Here is an 11,917-nt window from a genome sequence, read left to right on the forward strand (position 1 = left end):
ATAATGTGTGTGTGTATGCATGGGTGTGTATGGATGTGTATAGTTAAAAAAATAAAAATAATATATGCATATGTACATATAGGTTTACAATTTGATTTATTTTAACTTAATATTATCATGGACACATCAGTAGGTTTATATCCAGCTCATCCATTTTGGGGCTTCATATATCCATTTATAGATGTACTATAATTTATTGAACTAACTCACCACGGTTGAGCATTTAAATTGCTTCCAAATTTTTGCAGTTACAAGTAATGCTACAACGAATTTTCTTGTACACACATCTCAGTATACATGGGCTTGTAATTTCATAGGACACATTATTAAACGTACAATTTTAAGAGAAAAGGATATAAGCTTTTACAATTTAAGTTGGTTTACCTTTTTTGCTAGTTATTTTATTAAGTTAACTATTCATTAAAATTGATTTAGTTTTTACAGTAAAAGTAATAGACATGCATGGTTAAAATTCAAACAATGCATAAAGATATAAATTAAAAGTCTCCTTTCTCTTCGACCCCCTTACCCCAAGTGCTTCTCTCTAAAAGTAATGATTAAAAAGTTTTTATATATCCTTGCAGAAACAATTTAAAACTTGGGTTTGTGTGCAAATATTCTTTGTTTTTCTTTTTCACAGTTGGGATCATCATCACAAGCATAGTCCTCTGTATCATTTTTTTACATTCAATGATATATTTTGCAGATATTTCCATATCAGAAAGTATAGACCTACCTGATTATTTTGGGTGTAGGGGTTATGATAGAGCTATGCTATAATTTATTCAATGATCTTTCTTTGAAGGACTTTTAAGTTGTATCCAGGTTTTAGCTGTGACAAAAATCTAATGTATTTTTAAAAGGTATGGATGGTGACTGGAATTTCTTGACGTGATCATTAGGGACTGATGAGAAGCTGAAATTCCTCTCTAGGTAAATTGAGAGTAATTTCCTAATCTCAGCTCAGACACGTGATCCAACAAAGGATTTGTTCTGACTTCCTATGTATGTAGGTATGTAGATTAAATCACTCTTAGTTAATGCATTTGAGAAATCCCTTCTTGGGAAAGAATGAAGTAACATGATTTGAGTCCATTCTGCAAAATCTACCCTGTATCAAAACATAGGGTTCCTGTGTGTGTGTAGCTATCGATTTGCTAAGATTTATTAATTAATCTAATGCTCCAGCTGCTTTGAATTACTTTATGAACTAACCATTCTTAAAATATGCAGAGATTGACTATATAGTTTATGTACTTTCTAAGGCCTTTGGCCCACTATTAAGCCTTCTATCCAGTTATCAGCTCTGATAGGAAAGGTTTCATTGTGATGGGCTCTTCTAGCTAAAAGGCAATTTGGTTTTGCCCCTGTACATCAGTTCTCTGTGCTATCCTCATTTTTCATCACGCAAGATAAGCAAGAGCTGTTTGTAGTTCATTCAAACCTCCTAATTTGTAGTCTCCTGCACAGGGTGACATTCGCCTATGGATTCAGAGATGGAAGCTTCTAGCCTGTCTCTCTCTCTATTGCAGGATTCATTTTTCATGTCCTTGCCTGGAAACTGAATACAGACAACATTTTGAAAACAATTTTTTTTTCCTCATCATGTTAAAGATGCTCATTTCATATTTTTTCTACCCCACAGGCAGATGTGTCTGTGACAGTTTCTGGTCACCATTATCTCTCACAAATCTAATAAACACGCTCTGAATTATATTTCCAGAGGTCGTGATTGAAAGAAAAATCAGATGCAAAATGTGGGCTAGAAAAACGCAAAGATTTAATATGAGGTGATATACCCAAATCACAAGCAGAATTTGGTACCTTAGCAAATGTTCTACTTAATATTCTGTTGGCAGGTACATCCGCAACAAAATGCCTCATAAATATGCAGCTACTCTATACCTCTGTTCTCCAGCTCCCAATGATTACAATAATACAATTTGGTCTAAAGTGAAGGAGCAAATGGCAATTAAGCCCACAGGCCCCTGTGAATTAGCATGGATTATCACCACTTTAAAATACAGAGACAGCAAAGCTCATGCAGATCATTTGTGCAAGTGATCACTTGTTCACAAATGGGAACAGGATGAATGCGGCAAAACATGTTTGTAAGCCCTTCAAAGATGGAGGCCAGACTCCATGGCTTCTGTGGTCCCTGCAGTACAAATGGACATTCAGTTATCATTCAACTACCTGCACGGTGCGGGCTTTTGCATTTGCTTCTTTTAAGTTGAATTTTTATTGAGATAACTGTAGGTTCACATGCAGCTGAAGATCTCTTGTACACTTTGCCCAGTTTTCCCCAATTGTAACATTTTGTAAAACTATGGTATAGCAACCAGAATATTGACATGGATACAATCCACTGATCTTATTCAGATTTCTCTAGTTTTACTTGTACTCATTTGCGTGTGTGTGTGTGTGTGTGTGTGTATTGAGTTCTATACAGTTTGATCACCTGTGTAGGTTTACGTGTCCACCACCACAGTCAAGATACTGAATGGGGGCTTCCCTGGTGGCGCAGTGGTTGGGGGTCCGCCTGCCGATGCAGGGGACGCGGGTTCGTGCCCCGGTCGGGGAGGATCCCACATGCCGCGGAGCGGCTGGGCCCGTGAGCCATGGCCGCTGAGCCTGCGCATCCGGAGCCTGTGCTCCGCAACGGGAGAGGCCACAACAGTGAGAGGCCCGCGAACCGCAAAAAAAAAAAAAAAAAAAAAAAAAAAAAGATACTGAATGGTTTCAACACTGCAACCATCCATGGTGTTGCCCTGTTATAAACACGCCCACCTCCCTCCTTCCCTTTTCCCCCACTTCTGCTTCCCACATCCCTAACCCTTGACAACTACAACTAATCTGTCCTCTGTTTGTAAAATAACTACAACTAATCTGTCCTCTGTTTGTAAAATTTTGTCATTTCAAAAATGTTAATAGGGCTTCCCTGGTGGTGCAGTGGTTGAGAGTCCGCCTGCCGATGCAGGGGACACGGGTTTGTGCCCCGGTCTGGGAAGATCCCACATGCTGCGGAGCGGTTGGGCCCGTGAGCCGTGGCCGCTGAGCCTGCACGTCCAGAGCCCGTGCTCCGCAATGGGAGAGGCCACAACAGTGAGACGCCCGCATAACGCAAAAAAAAAAAAAAAAAAAAAAAAAGTTAATAAATGGAGTCATGAAATATGTAACCTTTAAGGATTGGCTCTTTTTTCCACTTAGCATTATTCTCTGGAGAGTCATCCAGGTTGTTGTATGTATCCATAGTTTGTTCCTTTCCATTGTAGAATAGGATTCTATGGCATGGATATATCACTGTTTGTCTAGCCATTCACCTCTTAAAAGGCATCTGGGCTGATTCTAATTTTTGCCTATTACCAAAAAAAAAAAGCCTGCTATGAACATTTCTGTACAGGTTTCTGTGTGAGAATAAGTTTTCATTTCTCTGGGATAAATGCCCAAAAGTGTAATGGCTGGGCATTATGGTAGTTGCACATTTAGTTTTATATAAAACTGTCAGATTGTCTTCCAAAGTGGTTGTGTCATATTCTGTTCCACCAGCAAAGTATGAGTGGTCCAGTTTCTCTGCATCCTTGCCAGCATTGGGTGTTGTCACTATTTTCCAATTTTACTCATCCTAGTAAGTGTGTAGTGATTTTCATTGTGTTTTGTTTTTTTTTTTTTTTTTTGCAGTACGCCGGCCTCTCACTGTTGTGGCCTCTCCCGTTGCGGAGCACAGGCTCCGGACGCGCAGGCTCAGCAGCCATGGCTCACGGGCCCAGCCGCTCCACGGCATGTGGGATCTTCCCAGACCGGGGCAGGAACCCGTGTCCCCTGCATCGGCAGGCGGACCCTCAACCACTGCGCCACCAGGGAAGCCCTTCATTGTGGTTTTAATTTGCATTTCCCTGATGCCTAATGATGTTGAATATCTTTTCCTGTGATTATTTGCCATCTGTATAACCTCTTCAGTGAACTATTCATGTCTTCTACCGATTTTTCTCTCTTTTTCATTGAAGTATAGTTAATTTACTATGATGTGTTAGTTTCAAGTGTACAGCAAAGTGATTCAGTTATACATGTATATATTCTTTTTCAGATTCTTTTCTATTATAGGTTATTACAAGATATTGAGTATAGTTCACTGTGCTATACAGTAGGTCTTTGTTGTTTACCTGTTTTATATATAGTAGTGTGTGTATGTTAATCCCAAACTCCTAATTCATTGCACATTTTTTTCATTGGATTTTTTATTTTTAATGTGGAGTCTTGAGAGTTCTTTATATATTCTAGTCCTTTGTTGGATATATGCTTTGCAAATATTTTCTCCTAATCTGTAGATTACTCTTTTATCCTTTTCACGTGGGCTTTCACCAAGCAAAAGCTTTTAGTTTTGGTGAAGTACAATTTATTGATTTTTCTTTTTGTGGATCATGCTTTTGGTGTCAAGTCTAAGAACTCTTTGCTTGGTGTTAATTTGTATCCTCCAACCTTACTGAACTCACTTTTAAGTCCCAGGAGGTTTTTTGTGTTTTAGGTTTTTTTAGGTTCCTCGAGATTTTCTACATGGACAATCACATAATCTGCAATGCCTTTTTTTTTTAACATCTTTATTGGAGTATAATTGCTTTACAATGGTGTGTTAGTTTCTGCTTTATAACAAAGTGAATCAGTTATACATATACATATGTTCCCATATCTCTTCCCTCTTACGTCTCCCTCCCACCCTCCCTATCCCACCCCTCTAGGTGGTCACAAACCACCTACCTGATCGCCCTGTGCTATGTGGCTGCTTCCCACTAGCTATCTATTTTACGTTTGGTAGTGTATATATGTCCATGCCACTCTCTCACTTTGTCACAGCTTACCCTTCCCCCTCCCCATGTCCTCAAGTTCATTCTCTAGCAGGTCTGTGTCTTTATTCCCGTCTTACTCCTAGGTTCTTCATGATCTTTTTTCTTTTCTTAGATTCCATATATATGTGTTAGCATACGGTATTTGTCTTTCTCTTTCTGACTTACTTCACTCTGTATGACAGTCTCTAGGTCCATCCACCTCACTACAAATAACTCAATTTCATTTCTTTTTATGGCTGAGTAATATTCCATTGTATATATGTGCCACATCTTCTTTATCCATTCATCTGTTGATGGACACTTAGGTTGCTTCCATGGATCTTTAATCCCTATGGATCCTGGTTAAAAAGCTACTGACATTTGATTGGATTACCTCTATTTGGGATATGAGTGATTATTTAAGGAATATTGTTTCAGGGCATGGCTGTAATTGGGATCCACATTGGGTTTCAATGCCTAGGCTTGCAAGGGTGCCTTCATGTTTTGCTTTAGCACTGTGATTCTCTCTTCTAAAATTTGTGTCTGACTATTTTAGGTGATAGCTTTCTCTTGAGCAGTTCAGCATTTGCAGAACTTGGCTTTTATTATCTAAATTTGCTAATTCTTGATTCTTTTAGGTAGAGTCTCTTCTTTCTCCAGGGTTTGTGATGATTCTGTGTAAATTGAGGGCATGCACTTATGGGTACTGGATAATTGAAGCACTAGCACACACTGTCTTATTTCTTCTCTACATATTTCACCGGTGGAAATCTCATCTCAACACTGAACCTCTCTGGGCCTAATATCTCAATGACGGGATTGAATACAATCTCCAACACAGTGCTAAAATTCTGTGATTTAATTAAGGAAGATTTGAGTTTTTATTAATAAAGACTTTAGAGGAAAAACCTTGAGACAGTAACGTCTCTGGAAAAAAACCACTTTCATCTGAAAGATTCAATGGGAGGTTTGCTGAATTATACAAATCCAGGTTTTAAGTTAAAATGAACGTTGCATTCATTCCTAGGAGATATCTAGTACTTAAAATGCCACCTGTTTGGCAATTTTGTTCAACTCATTTGTTTTTCTTTTTCTCAGTCTTATGCTTCTTTTTGAGATGCTTACGGGAAGTGTCAATAACAATTAACATCTATAGCTCAGCCCTCTCCAGATAAAAATATCACGCCTAACTCCCATCCTCCGTGTTCTAATAAGAGTTTACTCGTTATGGATTTCTCTAACGGTGCTATTTGAATGCTGGATCAAAGAAGATTACTTAAGCTTTTGTGTTATGTAGTGTTTTATTGTCTTCCTAGAAAGTTAACGCAGCTCAATCATTAATCATTTGTAAAGGAATGGGAATTGTGAAATCTTCTCTCAACAATTAGTGCATTCATAGGGAGTGATTCAGGCCCTGGGATGCCACACTCCTCAAATGTGATATAAGTGACACTGTAACAGGTTTGCTAAGCCAGTTGGCTGTGGTAAAGCCATCTGCAAAAATGGGAGCCAAGATCCTGACAATTCTCTTTTTACTTGCAGTTATGGAAAAATTTGAATGCAGAAGCTTGAAATAAATATCGTGCTGCTGAAATGTACCGGTTTCTTGATACTGCCTAATAGGATGTGAATCTCTGATAATTGAAACGATGCTGTAAAATTAAGTAAAAAAGTACTTCTCATATCACTTTGAGTTTTCTTTTTATAAATGTGTGAACTTTTGTCTACTCATCTATACAGTTAGTTGCAGGTTTCTGATCGTCACTCATTCTACTTGCTAATGACCACGAAATCCCAAAGAATATCCCCCACACATCTCAGAATTTCTATATATGCAAATTAAAAGTAATTTTCATGCTCGAGACAGTGAAATAAGTTAGTAGATTGTCTACCACCATAATTATTCCTACATCATAGGTATTATGCTTCCCAGGTAGATAAATTCAAAATGCTAATTTCCCAACGGTAAATATGCATGATTTCATTTTGGGTGATTTGAACTGGTAAAAAATTATGACTCAGTGTTGAATTTTACCATGCACCATTTTCACTTGGATGTTCCACCATCATTCCAAATTCCACTTATCTGAGCCTGAAGCGGGTGTTTTTCTTCCGAGTGAGGCTGCCCTCCCAATTTTCCTATTTCTATGAATATCACCACTGTTCTCCAAGTAGCCCAAAAGCAAAAGTCAAGTTCTCTGACATTTCTCTGTCTTCATCTCTTAAACCTCTTCACTAACATAAACTGTCATGTCAATTCTTCCTTTGCAATAGCTGTAGGATTAGGGTTCCCCACACTAGTCTCATCTCATTCCAAGCCTTCATCATTTCCACTTGTTCAGTTAGCCTGCAAATATTTATTGGACATCTACCACATGCCAGGCCCTGTACTAGGCACTGGGAATGTAATGGTGAGCAAGCAAAGAAAGATGAAGGCCCTACCCATAAAGTGTAGTGAGGAAGACAGGTATTAATAAGCACACACACATGAAAAACTGCATCTGTGACAAGTACTATGAAGAAGAGGTATGAGGGTTGTCATAAGAGGTATGTCATAAGAGCCTAGAATAGATTGGTTTGACCTAGTTATGGAGGCAAAGGAAGGCAGTCTTCCCTAAAAAGTGATGCATGAGCGAGATCTGGAGGCAGAATAGAAGTTAATCAGATGAAGAAGGGTGGGAAGATCATTCTAAGTAGAGGCAACAGGACATGCAGTAGTCTTGTGGTGGGAAAATAATGCCAAGTGTTGCAGGACTAAAATGAGGCTGCCGGGCTGAAGCCCAGAAAACAAGGGAGAAACTTAGTACAAACTGAGGCTGGAGAGGCAGGTAGAGCCCAAACCATGCATAGTTGTTTTAGGCTCTATTAAGAAAACTTTTTAATCCTATGAGTAATACAAGGCCACTAACGGGAGCTGAGTATGTGAAGGTGTGTGTGTATGTGTGAGAGACACGTGATCAAATCTGCATGTCAAAAAGATCATTCTGATTGCATTATGGAACAGATTGGAGGGGCCCCAAGAGTAGAGGCAGAATCTAGTTGGGAAGCTACTGTAGTAGTCCAGGTGAGAGATTGATGGTGGCTTGGTCAGAGTGGTAAGTGATAAAGGTGAGGCTAAACAGGTGGAGTAAAGAGCTATTTAGCAGGTAAGATCCATAGGACAAGATTATGGATTGGCTATAGCAGGTGAGAGGAAATGAAGGAGACAGAGGGAGAGGGTTTTGGCTTACACAATTAAATGTATGATTCACTGTGGGAATACTGAAAGAGAACCCAGTTTGGAGAGAGTTCAAGTTGGGGCATATTGAGTTGAGGTGTTAATGAGATATCCAAGAGATGATGTCAAGTAAGCAATTAGTTATGTAAATGTGGAGCTCAGAATAGAGATCTGATCTAGAGATATAACTTTGAGATTCATCTGTATATATGTGTAAGTTGGAATCCTAGATGTGAAGAAACTATAGAGGGACTTCCCTGGTGGCGCAGTGGGTAAGACTCTGTGCTCCCAATGCAGGGGGCCCAGGTTCGATCCCTGGTTGGGGAACTAGATCCCACATGCACGCTGCAACTAAGAGTTCGCATGCCACAACTAAGGAGCCCGCATGTGTCAACTAAGACCTGGTGCAGCCAAAATAATTAATTAATTAAAAAAAAAAGAAATTATAGAGTGAGAAGAAAAGAGGTGCTGGGACCAAGCCTTGGGGAGCCCTGATATTTAATGGCCAGGTGAAATAGGATGTGTCTGCAAAGGTGATAGCCAGAAGGAGTGGTCAGAGAAGTAGGAGAAAAACCAAGAGTGCGTTATGTCATAGAAGTCAACTCAAAGAATATCTTAAGAAGGAGGGAGTGGTCAACATTATCAAAAGCTGTTGAAAGGTCAAGTGAGATGAGAACTGAAAAGGTATCCATTGTATTTGTCTACATGGAGGCCATTGGTGGCCTTAGTGAGTGCTCTTCAGTTGAATGATGATGGCAGAAGCCAGATTACTGTGGGCTAAAGAATGGGTCAGGGGAGCATGAAGACAGCCAGTAGAGATCAATTTTCTTTAAAGAAGTTTGGGTGTGATGGGGAGCAGAGTGACAGGGCAGTACCTGCAGAAGGATGTGGGTTTTTTTAAATCTTATTTATTTATTTTTGGCTGCTTTGGTTCTTTGTTGCTGTGCATGGCTTCCTCTATTTGTGGCGAGCGGGGGCTACTCTTCGTTGTGGTGTGCAGGCTTCTCACTGTGGTGGCTTCTCTTGTTGCAGAGCACGGGCTCTAGGCACGTGGGCTTCAGTAGTTGTGGCACATGGGCTCAGCAGTTGTGGCACACGGGCTTAGTTGCTCCACGGCATGTGGGAATCTTCCCGGGCCAGGGCTCGAACCCGTGTGCCCTGCATTGGCAGGCGGATTCTTAACCACTGCGCCACCAGGGAAGCCCGGGGTTTTTTATGTTTTATTGCAACAGACTGGAACATGTTTTAAATCAGGAGGGGAAGGGAAAGGAGGGATGACTGTTGGTGTCAGCTTTCTGAGACGGTAGCACAGCTAAGTTTCTACCTGATGACTTCCTTTGTTTTTTTCCTATGAAATAAGAGGAAAAGGTTACTTGATAAACATGTGAGGGTAAAGTTTGAGAATGGGGAAGGTTTTCAGTAGTTATTGCAGAGAGTAGGAGCATAAATTGACCAGAGAAAAGTGGTAGGCTGGATGGGCAGTGTGAAAAGCTTATTTGAAGTTGGTGATCATGAATTTATAGACATACTAATTTATCCTCCTGTGTGACTGTGCCCATCATTACATTAGAATGCAGGAAGAACATATTGTGAAACTTCTGTTTATATTTATTTTTATCATATTCTTTTTTTTTTTTTTGCGGTACGCGGGCCTCTCACTGTTGTGGCCTCTCCCATTGTGGAGCACAGGCTCCGGACGCGCAGTCTCAGCGGCCATGTCTCACGGGCCCAGCCGCTCCGCGGCATGTGGGGTCTTCCCGGACCGGGACACGAACCCGCGTCCCCTGCATCGGCAGGCGGACTCTCAACCACTGCGCCACCAGGGAAGCCCTATCATATTCTTTTGGCATATTTTGAGTATGTTTTTAATGTACATAATGTAAATTTATTATACATATGTATACATTATTGGTAAATATATATACACAAATGGCATATGTTAAAGAAATTTTAATCTTGGGGTCCCAGATCAAAACATTTTCAATTTATAGTACTGAGATGAATAATAGGCATTTGACAACAGTTAATCATTTTTTGAGCACTTCCTATATGCCAGGTGCTATGCTAAGTATTTTACATGCATTAACTCAATTCTCAAAACAATTTTTTAAGGTCGGTGTTATTATCTCACATTACAGAGGAGGAAACTGAAACACAGAGAGGTTAGCTAACTAGTCCACGATTACATAATGAATAAATGAGGGAGCCAGGATTTAAAAATACATCTATTTGAATCCAAAGCTGGTCCTCCTTTTTTTGGAAGACTTTAACCACACAATCCCATTTCTGTCATAGGTATAGGACCGTTCAAGTCATCTATTTCTTCTTAAGCGAGTTTGACCACTTGTCTTTCAAGAAATTGGTTCGTTTCCCAAAGTTAATCCTCTTACTCAGTGTGCTGCTCTAGTATGCACCCCTCTTTTAGGAGTGCCTATATTTTTTTATGGAGACACGATGGAATGGATATCCTTCTACCTGTTACTTAACCAGGGCATTATGAGAACCATATATAGATTTTGGAAAGCAGAAAATCATCTTAAGAAAAACCAAGTAAAAAAAAAGAAAGAAGGAAGGAAGGAAGGAAGGAAAGAAAGAAAAAGAAAGAAAGAAAAAGAAAAATCAAGTACAGTTGGCCCTTGAACAATGTGGAGATTAGGAATGTCAACCCTCCAGAGCAGGGAAAATCACGTTACAATTTTTTTGTTTTGGCTGCGCCCCGTGGCATGTGGGATCTTAATTCAAACCCTGCACCCCCTGCAGTGGAAGCGCAGAGACTTAACAACTGGACCACCAGTGAAGTCCCCCCATTACAACTTATAGTTGGCCCTCTGTATCTGTGATTTCTCCACATCCGCTCTTCCACATCTGAGGATTCAGCCAACCGTGGATTGTGTAGTACTGTAGTATTTACTATTGAAAAAAAAATTGCGTATAAGTGGACCCACACAGTTCAAACCCTATAATTCAAGGGTCAGCTGTAATCACATGATTTGATTTATATCTGATACTTATCTCCTCTTAAAAATGTGAAAAACCATTATAGAGCTGTTTCTTAAATTGTCTCTGACTTCTAAAGTTGAATCCAAAGTGACACATGCTTTGTAATTTTTCAGTTGTTTCTGAAAATATAGCAATTCAGGAAACAACTACAACTCTTTCACAGCAAATAGATTTGACAACACCACTCCAAGTTACTGGACTAAAACCACAAAAGACAGTATATTCTTCTACCGTGGAGTCTAAAAGCATGCCTGTATTTGCAACTGATTATACAACCAGATCGTATTCCAATACAACATCTCCACCTCTGGAAACAATGACTGCACCAATTTTTAAAAAGACATCCATAGCTGAGACAGCTACATTCGCAGCAGACATTTTGTCTACTTCAGCATCCATTGCTCTGTCTACCAAGAGTACCTCCATAGGCCCTACTGCCAATTCCATGAAAATAAGTAAATCCCCATCTTCAGAGAGCACAAGGAGAACAAAAATGGCTGAATCCATTGCTACTGAGACCTTTCATCCGACAGTAGCTACTAATTTTCTGTACACGTGTGGATTTACCAAGAGTTAATTACATTCAAAACTTCAGTGACTGGATCTCAATCGGCTTTTAGGAGGACAACATATTTATTCTCATCTATTGAGTCGACATCCATGTCTACAACATCTTGACCCAAACACAAATCCACAGGTATGGGGGCACTCCCTATCTCCACAGCTAGCCAGGAGCTTCTTTTTTTTTTTTTTTTTTTTGTGGTATGCAGACCTCTCATTGTTGTGGCCTCTCCCATTGCGGAGCACAGGCTCCGGACACGCAGGCTCAGCGGCCATGGCTCATGGGCCCAGCCGCTCCGCGGCATGTGGGATCTTC

At 40.1% G+C, this 11,917-nt stretch overlaps 1 protein-coding gene across 1 annotated transcript in view; it reads left to right on the forward strand.

Moving 5' to 3' along the window:
- The window catches only part of ADGRG4 (adhesion G protein-coupled receptor G4), a 98,485-nt gene that overhangs the window by 4,587 nt on the left and 81,981 nt on the right, over positions 1 to 11,917 (forward strand). The window contains 2 exon segments of the mRNA XM_032618987.1: positions 11,154 to 11,612; positions 11,615 to 11,774. Coding sequence (XP_032474878.1) covers positions 11,154 to 11,612; positions 11,615 to 11,774 — 619 coding nt within the window.

This window comes from Phocoena sinus, chromosome X, assembly GCF_008692025.1.
Source record: "Phocoena sinus isolate mPhoSin1 chromosome X, mPhoSin1.pri, whole genome shotgun sequence".
In the NCBI taxonomy this organism is placed as follows: Eukaryota; Metazoa; Chordata; class Mammalia; order Artiodactyla; family Phocoenidae; genus Phocoena; species Phocoena sinus.